Below are 22,095 nucleotides of genomic sequence, written 5' to 3' on the forward strand. Positions count from 1 at the left end.
CCCCCCCCATGTGCCCCCCTAAATCTAGGGGTTCCCACGATCCTCTGGAGCAGATTTCAGGAGCACAGGGCGGAGACAGGGGGAATCCTGTAGTGCTAGCAATAATCCTTGCTCTGATGGGCCGGCTTAATTGAATGCTGCTTCTTGCGATGTTGAAAAGCTGGTATCGCCCACCCCTGTTGAGCGATGTGGAATTGCACCCAGTACAATCACCCTATGGACAACTTGGCATTGCTTAAGTTCAAAGAGCTGCATTGCACCATAATCTCTTAGTTTGCAGACATCTCTGGGAATTTTGGTATAATAAATAAATATACGGTAAACCTCACAACCAAGAGCTAAAGCATCAGGCATTGCGGGGGGGGGGTGTTGAAAGAAAACTCTCCCACCCACAGTCAGAGAGGCAGTGACTTAAACTGCTCCTTTTATCCTTTCTTCATTTCTACTGTTTTCCCGCATACGATACTTGTAATCCATGTTGCATTTTGCCAAAAATGAATCAAACCAAATCCAGGCAGGTTTTGACTTGGGGACACTGTTTTTTAAAATAATCTCTGTAAATTTCCCATTCCTTTTGGAATTTTTGGTTAGACTGTCTCCTAATCGCATCCGTCATTTTTGCCAGTTCGAGATACAGTGGTACCTCAGGTTAAGTACTTAATTCGTTCCGTAGGTCTGTTCTTCACCTGAAACTGTTCTTAACCTGAAGCACCACTTCAGCTAATGGGGTCTCCTGCTGCCGCTGCGCTGCCGGAGCACGATTTCTGTTCTCATCCTGAAGCAAAGTTCTTAACCCGAGGTACTATTTCTGGGTTTGTGGAGTCTGTAACCTGAAGCGTCTGTAGCCTGAAGCATATGTAACCCGAGGTACCACTGTATTCAAATAATTTATCCTGCCATTCCTTTTTTCACTTTTCCAATTTCTAGCTATTAATATTCTTGCTGCCGTTTTGTAGCATATATAGAGAATATGCGCCCTTTCTTTACGGGGCAGCAGGTGGGGTGGTCTGTGATGGGGAGGGTCGTGGCTGTGACGCCAGCCTACGCAAAGCGGCTTGGCAAGAGCCCTTCAAGGGTTGTATCTTTAAAAAGTAAAAAAAAAAAAAAATGCATTAGCATTGCTCTGAGATTAGATGTGAAGTGCCATCCATCAAAGGCCTTAGAAATGAAGGGAAGCTTTTAAGAAATATTGAGGGGGCTACAGAATCACCGGCGATGGGGGGCAGCAGTGGTACAGCACGTACTTGCAAACGCAGGGAATGCCAGCGGTAACAGGCAGTGGTTCCTTTGCTCTTTCGCTCCCCTCCCTCTCTAGCCGCAGAACTACATAAAAAGAGTGGGGGGAAAGGTGTTTGCTCCATACTTCGCAGACTTTGCATCCTGAAACACAAAACAGGAGAAAGAGGTATGGATTCCCTGTCTCCTTTTTTTCTTTTTGCAAGGATCCCATCATTGAGAGTTGTCAGTTAGCACAACAGGAATCCTAATGGCAAGGCAGAGCAGAGCAGAAATGATATTTTTTTTTGGGGGGGGGTCCTCAAGCAAGGTCACCTCCAATTGATTTTGTTTGCAATAAATTCAAATTCATACTTAATGCATTGGGAGGGGGTGTTGGAAGCTACTGAAACATTTAAGGAAAATAGGGAGGATGAACTATTGCTTTGGTAAATGCGTGCTTCTCTCTAAAAGTTGCCCTAAAATGTTACCAGCAAGGCTCCAAATTTATTTATTTTTAAAAGCAAGCAACAACTTCCATCTATGGAAATGATCGTTGTGATTTCATTTAAATTGCTAAAACTCCTGATTAGATTACGATGCTGCCATCAGTGTACACAATACTTTACTGTGTACTAGAGGCTAGGTCAAAATTGCTTAAAATCTAAAATTCAACACAAGAGAGACCAAGGAAAGGGGCAGAGATGGAGGCAGGAGTAAGCAGGGAGGCAATGATTGGCTGTTTAAGCTTGGACGTATTTAGACTTCATTAGAGTTGATTGAGGATTGCCCCTTCCCCCATATTTGTTCTTAGTTTAGAACCTGGGACTGCAGGCTGATTCTTATTTAACAAGACCTGCGCTGAGGCTGTTGTTATCAAATGGGGGAGAGAAAGAAATGCACTCTTCACATGCAGATTAACTAATTATTAAGACCCCACATGCTTCAAGTGCAAGACTTGGCATTAAGAAATGTAAAAGAATAGATATTGGACTAACAATCTTGCCTGGAAATTATGCCATAGTCTAGTGCTGTTCTCAGTATTTGTGTGTTAGAGTGGGGGAGGTACACTGCACATGCTCAGAGACATTAAGATTTACTTGGCACTTTTAAATGATTGAATGCGTTCTGCGGGTCAGCTCCAGCTCAGATTTAAAAGCTTGGCTGCCTCTTCACCTTTGCCACAAACCCAACTGTGAGCTGGTCCAGGGACCTTCCTGTTGCCAGTTCCAACTTGTGATGTGACATCTTCTACTCCTCCTGCCTCTCTGGCTGTGACTTGCCATCTTTTCTTTCCCAGCTACTCCTTCCCAAAGGCAGCTGTTGCGAGAAGAGGGATGCCCTTGCTTCTGCTATTCACCTTCCTTAGTCTCTTGTGTCTGCCGGTGCAGGGCTGGGTCCTTAAGAAACCCACCCAGAATGAGCAGTGGAAGATGCTGGATCGTTTGCAGAACAGAGAGCTGGTAAGAGGGCTCTTGTTGGGGAATGGGAAGCAAGGTTTTATTTAGAATTCGCTCTGCAACACCCGGAGAGTTAACAAAAAAGAGTGCCTTTGAAAAAAATGGGCAGAGCACAACATAACCCCAGCCCACTCCGGAAAACAAGCTTTTTTTCCAAAAATCCTCTAATTATTTACAATTTAATACATTGTTGGCATCTGTCTGTCTCGGGAGACAATTTAATACATTTAATGCATAAAAAGCTTGTAAGCTGCTGTGGGTTGCCTTGGATATGATGAAAGTGCTTAACAAATTTAATAAATAATAATAAGAAAACACCGAAAGCTACCACTTGTAAGCAGAAAGGCCAACATTTGTATTTTCTTCAACATTCCCTGTTGAAGCAACAAACCAAACCCAATATGTGGTGATGCACCACTTGACAAAAAGTGGCCTGAGGTCCACAAAAGCTTAAATTTGATAGGATTACGTGACCCAACTGAGTTTTCCTCAGAGTTAACCCATTGAAATTAAAGGTAAAGGGACCCCTGACCATTAGGTCCAGTCATGGCCGACTCTGGGGTTCCAGCACTCATCTCGCTTTATTGGCCGAGGGAGCCGGCATACAGCTTCCGGGTCATGTGGCCAGCATGACTAAGCCGCTTCTGGCGAACCAGAGCAATGCACGGAAATGCCGTTTACCTTCCCGCCGGAGCGGTACCTATTTATCTACAGTGGTGCCCCGCAAGACGAATGCCTCGCAAAACGAAAAACTCACTAGACAAAAGGGTTTTTCCGTTGCTTCGCTAGACGAATTTCCCTATGGGCTTGCTTTGTTCGCTTTTTTCTTAAAGCCGCTTGAAGAGGTGCAGTTGCGATGGACCGTGCTTCGCAAGACGAAAACATCGCAAGACGAAAAGACTCGTGGAACGAATTAATTTCATCTTGCGAGGCACCACTGTACTTGCACTTTGACGTGCTTTCGAATTGCTAGGTTGGCAGGAGCAGGGACCAAGCAACGGGAGCTCACCCCATCGCGGGGATTCAAACCACCAACCTTCTGATCGGCAAGTCCTAGGTTCTGTGGTTTAACCCACAGCGCCACCCTCCTCCCCCATTGAAATCAATGGACCTAATTATGCCCAATTAATTTCAGTGGGTCTGCTCTGAGTCCAACCAATATACAATCAGTAGCCTTTAAGCAGAGAGGTGGTGAGCCACTGCATGTGGTTTTGTGGGCCAGGCCACAGATTTGCCACCCCTGTTTTAAGGCGCTGCAATACTTCTCATTCACTTTGCTGCAAAAGATTCACGTGGCTGTCCTTCTGGAAACACAGTCTCAAGCAGTCCTTTTCTTTCTAGGAGAAAAAGGTGCAAGAACACTGCCCTGTCCCTCCTGCTTCTGCGCACAAGCAGGAAGTGCAGGGCAGCTCTGTGGACGGGCAGAGCTGAAGCGCAGAGAAGCTTATTCCCTGCCTGTCAGCTCTGCAAGCTGCCCTGTCACTTCTGCTTGCTTGCAAAAGCTGGAGAAACAGGGCGCCTTGCAGAGCTGAGGAAGGGAAGACTTCTTTCCATGTCTCAACTGTTAGCCTGGGAGACTGAAGAGCCTAATTAAAGCCCCGCTGCATCTCTGGCTCATGAGAAGACCCTCTCCAGTGCCCATAGAGGGTGTCCTATTTGCGCTCCAGCGAGATCTTCTTGTGAGCCAGAGGTATGGTGTGGGGAGAGGTGCCGGAACGCACCAGTACCTTCCAGATGGGGAAAAAACCCCTGGCCTCAAGAGATAAAGGCAGGCGCCCTTAACTTACAGCCCCATTAGTTAAAAAATGGCAAAATAAAAATGGTCCCTTAATATGTCAACTTATTAATCTACCATTAAAAAAACAAAAATGGTTAAAGAAGCAGGCCAGCCCGATTCTCTGCCAAATGCAGCTCACTGAGGAGTCACAAGCTGACAAAATCCACCGGATTTGACTAAAGCAGGTTAGTTCATTCCTTGTTGGGCTGCTGTACAAGCCACCAATCAATGTCTCCATCACAGTTTGAACAGCCCTAGATTAAGATCTGCACGTCTTACTCCAAATAGTGCCCAGAAGGGTGGGGGTGAGCAGGTCATACCCGCAGTGAAATGCTGGCTGCTGCATCTGTAGTGATGGAGGATTTGCGGTTTGCGGTGCTTGTGCACTCACAGGGCCCATTTTTACCACAAAGTTCCATTAGGTAATTGACTCTCAAACATAAGAGTGCCACTCTAATTTTGCTATCCTGTTTTTCCCTTTTGCCCTTCCTCTGATCTCTCAAGAGATACTCAAGTTAAAAGTCAAGAGCTTTCTGAGCTTGGCATCCTGTCTGTCAAGACTCCACTTCCCCAGAGCCCTTCTTAATGCTTGCTGGTTGACTTTGAGGACTCTACACAGTGCCTAGCCAACAAGAAGGCTTTGTTTCTTCAAAGCGAGGAGTAAGTGACATGCCCCAGCGATGACATCTAGTTCAAGGACAGGCAGGAATAATAGAATTGTAGTAGCATTGGAAGGAACCAACGGGTTCTGGGCTAGGAATCTCCCCCGCCTGAAACCCTGGAGAGTGGCTTCCAGTCAGAGTAGACAACACTAGACTGGATGGACTTCATATAAGGCAGCTTGCTATATTCCCATATCATTTATCTGGTACTCACACAGTTGCAAGAGGAAATACAAACTGGAGCGAGATTGTGAAGGGAACAAATCTAGGTTCCAGTCAGGGGTGACCAATAAATTTACATTATTCATCTTTTATTGTTCCCCTCCCCCCCACAGTTTCTCAGCGCCCTGCAGTCGTACCTCAGCACCAAGGGTATCCAAGTGGAGAGAACTGCTCCGCCATTTGTCCTTCTCTTAAAGGAACACAACACTGGGACACATGGGGAGCTGGAAGGGCAAGAGCTGGTGATCATGGAGCCCGAGGTGGATGGGTGGATGAATAAATAGGCATGAACAGCAGGTGAGCATCTCAATTAGCCCCATTAGCTAAAGTGGTGCTTCAGGTTAAGAACAGTTTCAGGTTAAGAACAGACCTCCAGAACGAATTAAGTACTTAACCCGAGGTACCACTGTACTTATAATAATGCAGCCCACTAAAATCAAGTACAAATGATTCTGGTTCCCATCCTTTCTCTTCTCTGCTAACTGTAAGTTATACATTTTAATGCTAATTAAATGCTAATACTTTGTCATTTCTTTTTATCCATTCAGGTGAAATGCTGTCTTTAAACAGCTGGTCATCCCCTGAACACCTCTGATTTGCTGCTTTTGATGTTGCATTCTTCTTACATTTGCCAGAGAATTGCTTTTTGATGGTTAGATAAATTTCTTCATATGTATTGGCACATCCTCAGTAGATTTTGCCTAAGCTAAATTTGACGGTGTGTGGTGTAGTGATCAGAGTGGCACATTAAAAATGGAGAGACACAGGTTCAAATTCCAGCTCAAGCTCAGCCATGAAGCTCACTTGGTGACCTTGGGCCAATGACTCTTCTTTGTAGCCTTAACCTGTCTCACAGGTTTACTGTGCCAGTAAACAAGAGACAAGGTGGGAATACCATATGCTTGAGCTTTTTGCAGGAAAGGCAAGATATAAATGTTAAACAAACTGCCTTCTTTGTCACCAGTACTAAACACCATGTACCTTTGGCTGAGAGGGGCTTGCCCTTCCCACTTTGTTTGATCCATCTAGCTCAGTATTTTCAACACTGACTTATAGAAGGCTCTCCATCATTTCAGACAGTGGACATTCTCACTCCTACTAGGAGATGCCAGGGGATTGAACCTGGAATCTTCCGTATGCAATACTGTTCCACTGAACTATGGCCTTTCCCCTGAGGGGAGGGGACTGGCACAGTATGATCACATAAGTAGTTTTGCTGGGTTCAAGAAAGTTTGGAAACTATACCTTGTGAAAAGTTATGCAGTGGTAGTTTGCACATTAATAGTGGCTATAAAATGCATTCTATCTAGTCTCAGAGGTAATGTTTTCTTTATTTCACATATCATATGGGTTTTATTTTTCTGGCATTTTGTGAATGAGCCCCCACAGGACAAACACAGGCATCACAATCAACACACTTTTTTCTTTGGGAGAAAGAGGAAATTATTTTCCCCAAATGTTGCAGAGTGGGGGCAGAGGGTTAAATCTGCTGACATGCTTTACATCTGGAGCCAAAGAGTGAGGGAATAGGTGGGCATTATAAGGACGGATGCTCAGGGTGAGAATAAAGTTTTCTACATATGGTATGTTTGGAAGCATTCCCATTAGTATATGGACACCAAGCATTTCAGGGCCAGTATTAGGAGGACCTGTACTATTTAAGTTGTTCATAAATGAGCCTGAATTATAAGTGAGCGATGAGATGAGCAGGTCTTCTGAACAAGCAACTTGTTCAAGGTAGTAAGAAGAAAAAGGGATTGTGTGGAGCACCAAAAATATCATGCCAACATACCCACCAACATTTCTCCAATAAAAATTGGGGCACCCCATTGCCAAACTGGGTGAATGCACATTAAAATGGCAAATGCAATTCAGTGTAAGTGTGCAATGATGTAAGATGAGGCAAAACATGGTAAGTTCGCACAAAACAGCTTATAGAATCTGAACTGTTGGTGACCAAGCAGGAAAGAAAGTTGTGGTGGAATGAACATATAGACTTATTGTGCAGCAGTTGGAAAAAAACAAACCCTGAATTCCATATGAGGGATCTTTAGGAAAGTGTCTGAAAATACAACTGCCAATATGATGTAGTTATGCAAATTATATAACATGAGGCCTCGTTTGGAATACTGTACTTTGGGTAATACACATCAAAGAGGATATAGAATTTGGGGGGAGGAAAGGCAACCAAAATAATCCTGGGGTTCCAACAACTCCCTTATGAGGAAAGGTTACAACATTGGGGGCCTTTTAGTTTGGGAGAGGAAACGCGGCTAATAAGTGGTAACAAGAGAGACATACACAATTATGCATGGTTTGGGGAAAGTGGACAGGGATAAGTTTCTCACTCCTTTATCGCAATATCAGACCATAAGAAGCTGAACGTGGGAAGAGGGAGGACAAAAGGAAAACAATTCTGCACGCAGTGCATTGTTTAAAAACTGGAGCTGGCCTTCACAAACGCGCCTCGCATTCTTCCCCCCTCAGAAACGAGGAAGCACGGAATCGAACAGTGGGGGGACGACGACGACGACCCTCTTCCTCTGTGGCTCCTCCCACATGTAAACCAGCTCCTCCCATTCTCCCTAAGCCCCTCCCTCTCCGGTTAGCTCCGCCCCCAGCACAGCCTTCTTCAAGAATCCCGGGCTCGCTGCCTTTAGGCACTTTTAAACGTTTTCGGGTTACAGAAATGAAACCCAGTCTCGCCTAAACCTACCTATTCCTTTTAAAATATAGTGGTGTTATTTTTTGCGGTTTTAATTATTATTATTTAGTTATTTATCCCCCTGTCAGTGAGGCGGAACTTCCGGTTGGGGGAGGAAACGCTTCCGGGTCACACGGCGCCTCAGCTGGGGCTTCCCAGCAGGTGGGTGAGAGAGACCCCGGACCCTCGCCGTTCTTTCTTCCCTGCTTGCCAGCGAGGGGAGACGAGGGGGGGGATATGGGGCGGGGCCGGCCTGCGGTTCGGGGAGCCGTGGGGCGGGGTGGGAGTGCCAGGGGCAGCGCTTGGGTAATGGAGGGAGCGAGCAAACCCGGGGGAAGGAAATAACCGCCGCACACTCTCCTTTTGCAGAGGTGGCAGCAGCCTCTCTCTAACTGGCAGGTCGCCCGCTGATTATGTCCCCACCTGACAGAACAGAGGCTTATTGTCTTTGGTATTTTTGAAAATAGGTTTCTTACGTTTCCGAAGCATAGATGCTGGTGGGCTGAGGAAAAGAACAGGATCTTTGAAATTGGGGTGTTTCAGCCAAGTGAGAATATGGAGGTCAGAGGGAGTGAAAGGCGAGAGGTGGTGGTGGGGGATCTGGGAGGTAACCGGGGGTAACGGAGAGGCAGAGTCCACGAAGCCCCCGAGATTGGGGGCTGTGGCATAAGAGTCGGAAGGGACCACAAGGATCATCCACTCCAACCCCCTGCAATGCAGGAATCTTTTTGCCCAAATGTGGGGCTGGAATAATCCCATGAACCCTTGAAATGAAGTGTCTACCAGCTGAGCCACTGGTTGGGCAGTGGTCCAGGGTGATAACTGGTCCAAATCTCCAGGCTGCCATAAAGGTTTCTTAGGGATTTGAGGCCAATCGCTGTATTTCAGCCCAACTTACCTGGTAGAGTTGTTTGCAGAATGAAATAGGCAAGGAGGAGAACTGCCTATGCCATCTTGAGGCCCCTGGAAGAAAGGTGGGCCAATAAACATATGGGGTTTTATCCAATGCTAGTCCGACTCTCAGATTTGAGAGGCTACCTGAGTGTTTTTTGGGGGGTGGGGCAGCTGTTCTGGTCACTTAATGTTGACCAGAGCTAACCCATTGAGATTAATGAATCTAAGTCTGCAGATTTGCTAGAATAGAAAATCAGTAACATCAAATTCTTCTACATGTCTACTAGGAAATAAGTCCTACTATATTCACTTCATTTTGCTCCTGAGTAAGTGTTCATAGGATTGCTGCCTGAGTTATATAAATTAAAATGGACAGGGTAGGTGATATCTATGTATCTACCTATACTGTATCTTGTTTATTTGGGAGCAGGAAGCAGTTTGAGAAGAGAGACACCCAGGTTGTAAAGATGCTATGCATGATCTCCTCAAAGAACTGTCTGAAATGTTAATGCCCTATTGCAAAGTACCTTAACTTGGAAATTAGTAAACAACATAACAGTACATCCCAGTGACATTATATATACTGTATTAAAATACTAAGGATTTCAGTTCTTACTGTATGTGAATAGTTTATTTTTAGTTGGCATGTCTATTGAAACCTTTATTACTATTACTATTATGTTTAGATCTCAGTCCAAGTGGAATTAAATAGGAGTAAGCCCTTTTAATTTAGTTGTGTTGCAGCGAGGGTATTCAGGAAGAACAGCAGGGTATAAATGTTTTATGTGAGTAAATAAAACCACTGGACCTTATTTCCAAATAAACAAACATGGGATTGGGCTGCACATCAAAAGTTTTAAGTAATAAATGCAAAACTAATTTTCATTTTTGTCTTGGGGAACTGTATGGAGCCTTCCTTGCTCGGGCTGTTGAAAAAATATGTGATATAGTCAACACATTAGTACTGCAACACTGCTGCTGTGAAGAGGAGGCAGAAGTGATTACTTGTTAAGACACCTTCCCCTCCCACTTCTCTGTCTTTCACCACTTTCTTCCCAGCCAGCTGAGAGTTAATACGCACAGAGGAATTGAGAAAGAAATGCTGGCTGTTACTCATTTGCACATGCTGTATTGCCTATTAACTAAATGTAAACGTTGAAGTTATAAACCAAGCAAAAAAAGTAGGACAGGGGAGAAGGAAATTAAAACAGGGATTGACATTTCTTTGGCAGTAGTGAAGGTTATTGTATATGCATGCTTATCCAACCTTTCCTCTCCATAAACTCAGAGCAGGACTACAGCCCTGTGAGGTAAGTTAGGCTGTAAGAGACTGTGTGACTTGCCCAATGCTAGTGATTTCAGTTTGGGGGCCCCAATTCCACCCTGCTAATGGGAAAGTACTTCTGGGGTACGGGATCTGATTTTTTAATTTTGGGATGGTGACTCTGGTAGGATTGTTGCATAAATTCTCCCTATATATAACATGCTGCCTCCCACTTACCTTTGCCTCTCTTCTCTTTTGCACCCTCCTTCTCTGCCTGCGTTTGCTGGACAGCATGTCGGTTTTCCGCTCAGGCCTGCTGGTTCTGACATCGCCACTGTCAGCACTTTCCTTGCGTCTGGTACCCATTCTCGCCTCAGCTGCCCGGCTGGTACAAGACACGCTCTATATTCACCTGCAGCCAGGGCTCAGCTTGACCAGCTCCACGCAGCCCCATTCCACGTATGTCCCTGCTACATCTGAGGTGTACACCCTTATCAGCAAGTTATATGCCAACGCCGACATCCATCGCCACCTCAATGTCCGGGTGCTGCTCACCAACATCCTCAACCAGGGAGCTGCTCCTCCGGCACTTGGATCCGTGCAGAACCTCTCCCAACCTCCTGAAGTGGTGCTTACTGACTTTGAAACCAGAGATGGAGGGCAATCCAACCCAGTCAAGCAGCGGCTGGAGCGTTACGCTACCAGCTGCTACAGCTGTCGCCCCAATCTCATCTCTGTTTTGTTGTACCCTGAGTATGAGCTAGAAGTCAGCGATGAGGAGCTGTCCGCACAGCATGAGACCAACGCAACTGAGGAGCCACTGCAGAGCTATAGTGATGTCGTCGTAGGGGGCACTTTCGATAGACTTCACAACGGTCACAAGATCCTTCTGAGCGTGAGCTGCATGTTGGCAGAAAATCGGCTTGTGGTGGGCGTCTCGGACAGAGATCTCCTGGAAAGTGGGTCCCTTTGAACCATGTATGCCCTTTCTCCAAGGTCCCATAAAGCTATTGATGGCTACTAGCCATGATGGCTATGCTCTTTCTCCATGGCTGGAGGTGGTAATGCTACTGAAACTGTAGAAGGGCAGAGCACTCTTGTCATGATTGCAAGTTTCCCACATGTATCTGGTTGGCCATTGTGAGAAAAGGATGCTGGACTAGATGGGCTAGTGGGCTGATCTAGCAGGCTCTTTGTAGATTCTTATGTAATGCTACTTAAACAAACCAAGAGCACTGACTGAGCAAATGCTGTGACTAGAATCTGGGTTTGGAAAACCCCAGAATTGGGTGAGAGAGTGAGCGGGATAATTTCCTTGTTGCCTAGACATTTATTTTGGTGCTTAGGAACTTAAAACATTTTCTAGCCCTGACTGGAACTATTGCTTACCAGTTAGTTACATTTCCAGGCCTTGAAAAAAGAATTCAGATTATCTAAACATTAACAACAAATGTTCTAACAGGATGAAGAAATATTCCAAATCCTTAAATACTACCCAGAGACTTTCATATGCCTGGGATATTTTTGACCCTACAACATCTTTTCTGTTTTGCTATGAGCTGGATAATTTTGGTTTTCTCTCTTCTTGAGGATCAGAAATTTAATCCTTCTGTTTTTTCGGAGGCTAGGATGTGAATTTGGAAATGAGGCTGTTGAGCCACAAGATAAAGGCCCAGTTCACACACAGCATTAAACCAAGACATGGATAAATGTGGACATGCAGGTAGTGGTACTCAAAGGAAAAATCACAGCTGCTAAGCTCTTCCTCTAGTCCTGCTGTGCTCCCCAGAGCTAGTTTGGCTTAGTGGTACATCTAAACTCAAGCTCAACCACAAGCAGTAAACCAAGAACACGGATAGGCTTGTTTTTTAAAAATAGGACTTGAACACCCTACATACATGATTGCCCGGGCATGCAAAGCTTACAGCTCATATCTAGGAATTTGAAATATTTTTTCAGACTTGTTAAAACTAATGTCTTAAAAAGTGGTGTTGGGTCCTCGGGTTTGTTGCTATTTTTTACCCACACTTGGCTATGGTTTATAAAGGTGAAGGGATAAAGTCCAGTGATGCTTAAAAATATGTTTGGCACTCTGCCAAGCATAATTTATCAGGGTGATTTTTCTAAAGCTTCTAAGAGATTTGTATAATTTGTTTTGATGATGTTTGCAACTGTTGAGTGTCCCTGTGCCCAAAAGCTCCAGGTCTGCTTTGGTTTGGTTGGAATAGCAAGCAGACCTGAATAGGATTTTGGTGGAACAGGGTAGAAGCCTCTTGCGGAAACCACAGCGCAAACAGCTCAGCCTCCCTGTCTCTGCTGCACAGGACAGGAACTGTAGGTAGGAAGCTGCCTTATAGCAAGTGGGGCTATTTGTTTGTCTACTCTAGACCAACATTGTCTATTAGGAATGACACCAACTCCCCAGGGTCTCAAGCTGAGGCCTTTCACGTCACCTGCTGCCTGATCTTTCTTTAACGGAAGATGCTATGGATTGAACTTGGGATCTTCTGCATTGCAATACATGTGCTCTATCACTGAGCTATAGGAAGAACCACTTGCAATCCTGCATGTCCCCTTTCTATGGCCACACACAAACCGGAAAAGACAGAACGTGCAAAGAGGATTCTGCCAAAGCCCCTGTCAAGATCTTGCACTTTAGTTCTCATTTGTTTGTCCCAAGCCCTGCGCATATATAGGCAACAAGACAGGAAAAGCTAAAGCAAGCACTGGAGAACTGTAAGTGGGAGCTATAACAGAGCTCGCTTATACTTCTTTGGATTCATCACAGATGCACCTATGTCACTGTGATGTGAAAAATTATTGGGCAAGACGAACCTTTTAATTGCTAGCTCAGCAAAACAAGCAACCCCTCAAACTTGTATATTTTTAACCAGCGTGGGATTTTGTTTTTCCAATATTGCTTTGGGTGCCTCTTAGACACAGCAGGAGACACAGTGAGGTGGCAGGTCTTATCAGGCTCAAAATACGTCTGTGATGGACAGTTTGCCCTTTTCTGTAAGCCGCTTAGTGTAATAGCATCCTTGTGCCTGACAGATACTATGTTGGATGTTGGCAGCTAGATTAACTGGTGTGTGACTGGCATCTCTACAGCACATGTGGGAGAACTTACTAAGCATTTTGCACATTCCTAAAAATGTCATCTTTCCCCCTTCCTTCTTTCGCCTCCTGCAGCCAAGATGCTGAAAGAGCTGATCTTGCCCTTTGAGCAACGTGTGGCTCAGCTCAGTGAATTCCTGGTGGACATCAAGCCCTCCTTGCGGTATGAAATCTCCCCCCTGTTTGACTACTTTGGCCCATCCATCACTGACAGCAAACTGAAGTGCATCATAGTCAGCGAAGAGACCCTCAAGGGTGGTCTTGCCGTCAACAGGAGGAGGGTGGAAAATGTAAGTGTGCCGGGAGCCCCAGCCTTGTAAACAAATCAGATCATCAAGAAGTTTGGGGGTGCATGAAATAAACAGAAGCTTTTCTGCTATGGACAGGCTGAGCCTCCATATATGTACAGTATCTCATCTCTTTTTAAATCCATTCTTGCTAGCATCCTGTGATGGTGAGCGCCATCTGCTAAATTCTGACCTCCATTCCTAACACATAGTCTCTCGGTCAGCCCAGTGTTCTGCCACTGCTTGTGTTTATTTTCCTTTGAGTCACAATGGTTTTTGCTCAGAGAAGATTTGCTCTTGGGGCATACGAATGGTCCAGCTGGGTCAGGCAAACAAGCGATATGGCTTGGCTTCCTGTTTATCAACCGTGGCCATGTATATGCCTCAACATATCTGCTCAGAAATATTGCTAGTTTGGAATTTAATCCCCTTAATCAAAGAGGCTAGACTGTAGGAAGCTTTTGGCCTTCTTTCTTCATTGTGCAGCCTGGTTCACATTCTTGAGAAAAATCTCAAACTGCTCTGTATAAGGGCCTCTTTCGACTCTGTGCTTGTAGCAAGCTGAACGGAGAACACAGATATCCCTGTCAGAGTTGGACTAGATGTCCTTTTAGACTTTTTCAACCCTGATTTGATAAATCCAACAGAGGACATAAAGCAACATCCATCACTATGTTGTTAATTTACTGCAACTGGTAGTTGGCTGTATATTGCCTCTGAAAATGGAAGTTCTGTTTCTAACTATGAGGGTTTAGTAGCCACCAATCGGCTGCTCTTGCATTTACTTAATTCTCTTAAGAACCCCTGTGTTTTAGCTGGCACTGCACCATCCTGGGCATTGAAATCCATAAGGTCAAAGGTGTATTGGGTGAAGAAGTATTTTTCATTCTGTACGTAAAAGAGCTTAAGGTCTCTAAAGTTGCACGCTCCAAGTTGCATAACTATGCAGATCTCAAGCCTTTGGGGGTGTTGATTTTTTTGTTAAATAGTCTCCTGTCCTAATTTGTTGTCTTGGACATTTCAAAATATTAAACATAATTTAGCTACCCATTTCTCACCACTGGGGCAGAGAAACCAGTCACCTGGGAGAGGCAGTATAGTGTGGTGGGAGTGTCAAGACTGGGACTGATGGGACCCGGACTCTAATCCTTACTCCATCACAAAATACACTTGGGTGACCTTGGGCCAGTCATGATCCCTCAGCTTAACCTATTGTTGTAATAAATGTGGGATGTAAATACAATAACTAAGCAATGAGTCAAACGACCTTTTCAAAACCTGCTTATAGGTGAACTTCAGATTCACATCATTGTTAGTTGCTGGGAATGGTGGAGCCAGGAAGTTAACTAGCAATCCGCTAATGTGCAGCACAAGCCTGATTTTGTTTGGGTAAGTTTAGGTGCAGGCTGTGTTTCAAGGAGCAGCAGAACCCACCTGGTAGCTGGTTGCCAAACTGTGGCAGAGAGAAGGCCCTCTGGTTTCCTTTCTCACTGTTGCTCCTCCTTCCTCACTGGCCCATGCTCTGTTGCAGGGTCTCCCTGAGCTGGCTGTCCACATCATCAAACTGGCTCTTGACCCCCTGCATGGCAGGAATGAGGAAGAGAAGATCAGCTCTTCTAGCCTGCGGTACAGGCTGCTTGGGACTCTGTTACACCCCCCACATGTGAGTAATACCCTGTGGCAATGAACTGGGTAGGTTATGGGTTGGCTAGATGGGGTTGTTGTTGAACCTCCAGGAGGAGGCTTACTTGCAAGAATAATGAGGTGGAGGGAGAAAAGATGACACATATAGGGTAAGGAGCAAATTCTGATTTTCAGCTAGGAAGGCTGCTTTTTGTCTGGCCTGCTAAGTGGGCAGAGACTGGAGGTGAGTTAGTTTAACATCCTCCCTTCCCCATCTTATGAACTCTAGCCACTGTTTCTTCCTCTGTGTGCTGCTTGAAGGGGATTAGAGGACTCAAGGATGGGGAGCATACATGCAAGATCAGGGTCCTCATGTGTCATCAAGTGTGGTCAGGGGCATAGGAAGGGGGGAGCGGTGGGGGGGTGCCGTCCTGGGTGTCATTACGGAGGGGTGTGACATTTGGCGCGCTGGCCGCCTGCGACTCCCAAGCCTACCCCGAGCCGTCAGGGTAAGGGGGGAACTGTGCTGCTTTGCTGGTGGCATTCCCCCTTCCCCCTTTGTTTTGACAGCTTGGGGGAGGCTTGGGAGTCGTGGCTCGCCAAATTCCGCCATGGGCAGCTCGCTCTGCCCCTGGCTGCAGGATGCACATGCTGCTCCAGGCATATGCTCCACCACTGAGTGTGGTACTTGAGGAAACACAGACAGTGACAGACAAACTCCCCCCAGAAAGAGGATGCTGCCCGCAGAAGAGAGTGCAAAACTTGGAATGTCCATCTGAGTCAACATGAGCAGAAGTTTATCTGGTGACAGGCTTTCAGAGTTAGAGCAGTGCTGTAGGACAAGCCCACGGAACAATGGCTGCCACGTCTCTGCTGTAACATCTTAGAGCGGCTCAGAGTGAGCAGCAACAGTTATAACAACAAAACTAGGATGTGCATAATTGTGTCTGTGTCCCCAAACAACTCACTCTCCTTCACCACCCCCAGAAAGATCCAGGTGTCCCTTGCCACCCCTACGTTATTGGGCTGACAGGCGGGTCCGGTAGTGGCAAGAGTTCCATTGCACAACATCTGGTTCGCCTCGGTGCTTTCCATTTGGATATGGACAGTCTTGGACACAACATCTACCATCCAGGAGGACCTGTGTATGCACAGGTGGTAGAAGCATTTGGAACAGGTATTTCAGACTTCCTGGGAAACATTTTTTAAAGTCAGGGAGACTAGTAAATTAAGTTGCATAGGTAGTGCTTCAGGAATTACAGTGGTGCCTCGCAAGATGAAATTAATCCGTTCCGCGAGTCTCTTCGTCTAGCGGTTTTTTCATCTTGCGAAGCAACCCTATTAGCGGATTAGCGCTATTAGCGGTTTAGCGGCTATTAAAGGATTAGTGGATTAGCGGCTAAAAGGCTATTAGCAGCTTAGCGGCTTAGAAAAAGGGGGGGAGCGAAAAAAAATCGGAACACTTGCAAGACGTTTTCGTCTTGCAAAGCAAGCCCATAGGGAAAATCGTCTTGCGAAGCAGCTCAAAAACAGAAAACCCTTTCGTCTAGCGGGTTTTCCGTCTTGCGAGGCATTCGTCTTGCGGGGCACCACTGTACACCTAAACAATGTTTGGTTATCTTTCCCTCTTGGTCCCCTAGCCCACAGCCTGGCTGCTTTTTGTCTCTAGAAACTATGTATGCCCCCATCCCAATTCCAGACCTAGTTTTCCCTTTTCTATTTCTCTTCTTTTTGTTTTTAACAAAAGCTGCATTCTTCATCAACATGTTATTGCTGACAGTTTCCCCCAAACAGTTAGAAAGTTCGTGAACATGCAAACTGTGGTTTGATGTGAATGATTTTCTGTAGCACTCCTTTCCTACTGCTGCTGTGCTGCAGAGAAAACAAGACAGAGTCTGGCTTGTTACGTTGTCTGAACCAGGGCTCATGGTTTGTTCCCACAAAAAATCTATGAGCAGAAAGCCAGCAGCAAACCTTGGAGTTCCGACAATACAAGTTGGGCTCTGACTTGTTTTGTTTGTGGAGCAGCAGGAGTGGGAGAGGATCACAGGAATTTTCTAGCTCACATTAAACCATGGTTTGTTTTAAACTATGGTTTCATGTTACATGCATACTGAACCATTGTAGGTAAAATGCTAATAATTGTATAGCAGTGTTTCTAAAATGGTGGGCTAGGGAAAAGAAAGGAATGGTTGGAGGAAGCTGCTATAAGAGGAAGCATTTGAGTGTGAAAGGACCTAGGAAGAGGGATGAAAGGTTGTGGTGGGGAATAAGGGCCAATGAAAAGAGAACAGGAGAATAAATTACAGAATATGAGTAAAAATACATTCCGATGCCAGGGGATGGAGGGCAGGAAGAGGAAAATATAAAATAGAAATATTTTCTATTTATTACCTCTGGGTTAGCAAATTCTGCCTGAAATATGGAGGCTGAGTCACAGTACCTCCTGATCAAATGCCTGCATTTAGCTCTAGGAAAGCTGAGCTATGGAACCCCTTGCCACCAGAAAAATGCTGAGACATTTTCAAAGAGAGTTTAGATACCAATAAAAATAATGTCCGTAATTGCCAGCTGATTAGGCCAAACTCTGCTTCCATTGTCACCATGTTGTGACTGAATTCACTCTTGCACCACTTTTTTGTTACTTGCGGGCCTCAGTAATTTTTCAGTCCTGTAAAGTGGGGTCTTGAGTAGAAAGTTTGAGATCCCCTGCTGTACGGAACCAAGAACAGTAACACCGTTCCTTCTTTGCAGATATTTTGAAAGAAGATGGAACCATCAACAGACAAATCCTGGGGGCCAAAGTGTTTAGAGACCAGGTAAAAAGCCCTCTGGCTTTGGGATCAATGTTTAACTTCAGCCACCACACCCCTCCCTCTCCCAATTGGCCATCATTTGTTTTGTTCCCCTTTGTGCCTCTGACGCTAGCTTGCCTCTTCAGTCCACAAAACTAACAGAACCCTTTCACCTCTGTTCTCAGAATGTTTTCCTATTTTGTGGGTGAAAGGTACTCTCTGGGGAGTAGTGCATGCTGGAACAATTTCTCACTGTACAGTATGCACAGTTTGACCCTTAGACTGGGCACTTCAGTGCTAGAAATAGTGGAAGTGCATGCTGGGATACCTCTTCTCTTGTACCATGTATCACAGCCCACTGATCTGTTAGCCAAAGGTGCTCTGCTCTGGGATTTTTGCACTGATGTATGTTTTTCTCTAGTCCCCTACCCACCCATGTCCAATATCGAGCTGTTGCCACACACCCAACCCAGATTAGTTTCTTGACCAACAGCCTCCTTTGCCTCAGGATCCTTACTTGCAGCCTCTTTTGTTCCCTCTGCCCAGGAGCAGTTGACGCGGCTCAACAATATCATGTGGCCAGTGATGGCTCGAATAGCGAAAGAAAAGATAGACGAGGCAGCTGCACAGGGTGAGGAGGGATTTGGGTTCTTGGCAGGAGTTGTGGGTGGAGATTCGGGGATAAATGGGTGCATGAAGGGGCTGCTAGCTTGGCTTTTTCAAACAGGTGTTGGTAATCTACAAGAGCTATTTCCAATCATTTAACATGGAGCCTAGCCACCAAAGCAGCTTTTCCTGGCATATCTTTTAAAATCCTGTCCTCCAGTCACTTTGGAAATGGCTTAAAACATGGGTAGGCAAACTAAGGCCCGGGGGCCAGATCCGGCCCAATCGCCTTCTAAATCCAGCCCGCGGACAGTCCGGGAATCAGTGTGTTTTTACATGAGTAGAATGTGTGCTTTTATTTAAAATGCATCTCTGGGTTATTTGTGGGGCATAGGAATTCGTTCATTCCCCCCCGCCAATATAGTCCGGCCCCCCACAAGGTCTGAGAGACAGTGGGCCCCTGGCTTAGAATAATAATTGTCAGGGACCGTGCTGGGGAGGGCTGCACTGAGGAGGAATGGTGGGAGGCCCCCCCCTTATGATCCTGATCCTGAATCTTACCAGAAACAGGAGGACAGTATAGATTTGGAACAGTGGTTTGCCGAGGGACATAGTTCAGAAGGCAGAAGCTGGGAAATACTGGATGGGGAACAGCTAGGAGAAGAAACACTGGGAGAGAGAGGGTTAACAGATTCACAGTCTTTGGAAAGCATTCACCCCCCCCCTCCCCAAAGTTAACGGAGAGCTCAGAAAATGGCAGAACAAAACACAGAGGGTACAAGATCAGATTACAAGATTTAGAAGTGACATAGATTAATAGGGACAGAAGGGGGTGGGATCCTTAATTGGGAGCACTGCCATTCTGGGAGATGCGTTCTTTGTTCTCTCGCTGTGGTTATTGAAGTTTCTAACTGGTAAGAAGACTCCTTTTCCTTTGTTCTGCTTATCTATTGCCACGGGGAAGGAAGCCAATTCCCTGAAGCTTGACAATGATAGCACAAATATAGGATGGTACCTCACACCCAGTCAGGGCATTGGCTCATCTAATTCAGTACAGTGGTACCTCGGGTTGAGTACTTAATTCATTCCAGAGGTCCGTTCTTAACCTGAAACTGTTCTTAACCTGAAGCACCACTTTAGCTAATGGGACCTCCTGCTGCCACCACGCCGCCGGAGCACGATTTCTGTTCTTATCCTGAAGTAAAGTTCTTAACCTGAAGCACTATTTCTGGGTTAGTGGAGTCTGTAACCTGAAGCATATGTAATCTGAAGTGTATGTAACCCGAGATACCACTGTATTAAGTCCATCCAGTCTAGTGTTGTCTACTCTGACTGGCAGCCACTCTCCAGGGTTTCAGGCGGGGGAGATTCCTAGCCCAGAACCCGTTGGTTCCTTCCAATGCTACTACAATTCTATTATGCCTGTCCTTGTACTAGATGTCATCGCTGTGGCATGTCACTTATTCCTCACTTTGAAGAAACAAAGCCTTCTTGTTGGCTAGGCACTGTGTAGAGTCCTCAAAGTCAACCGGCAAGCATTAAGAAGGCCTCAAAGCTGCCCCTGTCTTTTCTGCAGGAAATGCTGTGTGTGTGCTGGACGCAGCCATGTTGCTAGAGGCAGGCTGGGCAGACTTGGTGCACGAGGTCTGGACGGTTATCATCCCGGAGGATGAGGTACGTACTGTTTTTCTCTGTGTCATTTCTGCAGCTGAAGCAAAACGATTCCACTTCTCTCTCTCTCAACAATTTAGTACATGGCATTTTTAATGCTGGACCAAAAGCATAGCAGACACGCACTGATTTCTGAGTGATTTATTATTATTATTATTATTTTGGTTGGACAAACGTGCTAGAACTTGCAGGAACCCAGCTAGGCAGAGGCTGTCTAAAACTCAAAAGCTCATTGTTTGTTAAATTGTTTGTAAATCGCTTTGAGACTTACAAATGTAATAAACCTGAACCTCAAAGCTTATGCAATCCATAAGGGCTGCATCAAATATTGTGGCTTTCTTATGCAGAAAGCACTTCTGTGCAGGGAAAACATGGAAACTGCCTTTAGATTATAGGTTGGAGAACCTTTTATTTATTTATTTTGCAATGTGCACTTTGCTGTGTGTACATGGCATTGAAATAGATGAGTTTATGCAAAAGTGCTTTCCATATGTAGAATGTTTACTCTAAATAGTAATAGTAATAATAGTAATAATAGTAATAACAACAACAACAACAACAGTACTCTGCCTATCTGATTGGGTTGCCCCAGCCACTCTGGGTAGCTTCTAACATATATAAAAACATAATAAAACATTAAAAGCTTCCCTATCCAAGGCTGCCTTCAGTTGTCTTCTAAAGGTTATGCAGTATAGTTAATCATCTCCTTGACATCTGATGGGAGTGTGTTCCACAGGGTGGGTGCCACTACCGAGAAGGCCCTCTGCCTGGTTCCCTGTAGAAAGATACGCTTCTAATCAGTTTCTGTCTTCTCTCTGTTTCAGGCCCTAAGACGCATCGTAGCCAGAGACAGGCTCAGTGAGGAATCTGCCAGGTTGCGTCTGCAAAGCCAAATGTCCAACAGCCAGCGTGTGAAACAGTCACACGTGGTTCTCTCCACGTTGTGGGAGCCAGCAGTTACCTGTGAGCTGGTAAGAGTCTGCTGCTGTCGCTACTCGAGAGACAACCTCACAGCTTCCCTTATAAGCATCCCTTTTCTGAGCCCCTTCCCTGTAAGCCTTATTGAATAATCAATCACCTGTCCTTTCTTCACAGGTAGAAAAGGCTTGGGCCCTGCTCCAAAAACGCCTCAAAGAGGAGTAGAGCTTTGAACCGAAATGGAATCACTTCTTCACTCTGCTCCTTCGGTGCTGCCGGTCTGGAAAAGTCTATGGCAGGTGGGCCCCACCCCGACGAGGGGCCACAGATGAGGGTGGAGGTGGGGGGAAAGGGGAGTTCAAAATGCTTGACGGTGAGAGGACAGAGCTGACCTCCCTCTGCTTCCCCCCCGGTTGCAAAAAGGCTGAGGGAGAGGCATGAACAAGTGAGGGGTGAGGGGCTGCCTGATGGAGTAAGAAGGAGCAGCTTTTAGCATCCAAAGCCATTGATGGGTTTCATGATTCTGATAGAGACCAACCTTTCAGCAGCACGACTGACCAATGACGACACTCAGAGGTCACAGGGGTGGGGAGGGGCTGCTCTGCTTTAGCCCACCACTGCTCTGTTCTGTGTGCCCTGTGCATAAGCTACACATAAAGACGACATCTCTCGACAGCTCCGTCTCTGCGTGGTTGTGCCTAACACCTTAACACCTGGTGGGGATATCTCTTTGTCTGTTCCACAGCGGTTGGCGAACAAGTTCTTCTCTTTTTGCAGTCATCAAAACATTTGTGGCAGAGCAGGGAAAGCTAAAGATGCGTTTTCTTGATCTGAGCTTTGTGCCAGTTTCTATGGCCCCAGTCAATTCCTTTGACAACCC

General features: G+C 45.8%; 1 protein-coding gene and 1 long non-coding RNA gene across 5 annotated transcripts; both read left to right on the forward strand.

Moving 5' to 3' along the window:
• The first annotated feature begins 1,553 nt into the window (after positions 1 to 1,553).
• On the forward strand, positions 1,554 to 6,646 carry LOC309517865. Its single transcript, XR_014213302.1, has 3 exons — positions 1,554 to 2,678; positions 5,450 to 5,633; positions 5,885 to 6,646. It is a non-coding gene; the product is annotated as an uncharacterized lncRNA (long non-coding RNA).
• Positions 6,647 to 8,061: 1,415 nt separating this feature from the next.
• Positions 8,062 to 21,890, forward strand: COASY (Coenzyme A synthase). Of its 4 annotated transcripts, none has more exons than XM_082196276.1 (10): positions 8,062 to 8,202; positions 10,490 to 11,157; positions 13,391 to 13,605; positions 15,134 to 15,265; positions 16,213 to 16,402; positions 17,980 to 18,044; positions 18,567 to 18,651; positions 20,203 to 20,300; positions 21,122 to 21,268; positions 21,393 to 21,890. In XM_082196276.1, exons 2-10 carry the CDS (start codon positions 10,491 to 10,493, stop codon positions 21,438 to 21,440), a joined length of 1,647 nt encoding a protein of 548 aa, XP_082052402.1. In that variant the 5' UTR covers positions 8,062 to 8,202; position 10,490; the 3' UTR covers positions 21,441 to 21,890. The 4 variants fall into 4 exon arrangements, with proteins under 4 accessions (XP_082052402.1, XP_082052401.1, XP_082052404.1 ...); XM_082196275.1 differs by lacking the exon at positions 8,062 to 8,202 and adding an exon at positions 8,344 to 8,491; XM_082196278.1 differs by lacking the exon at positions 8,062 to 8,202 and adding an exon at positions 8,679 to 9,014.
• Positions 21,891 to 22,095: the final 205 nt, after the last annotated feature.

The sequence above is a fragment of the Podarcis vaucheri genome (genome assembly GCF_965113315.1).
Source record: "Podarcis vaucheri genome assembly, chromosome: 13".
Classification (NCBI taxonomy): domain Eukaryota; kingdom Metazoa; phylum Chordata; class Lepidosauria; order Squamata; family Lacertidae; genus Podarcis; species Podarcis vaucheri.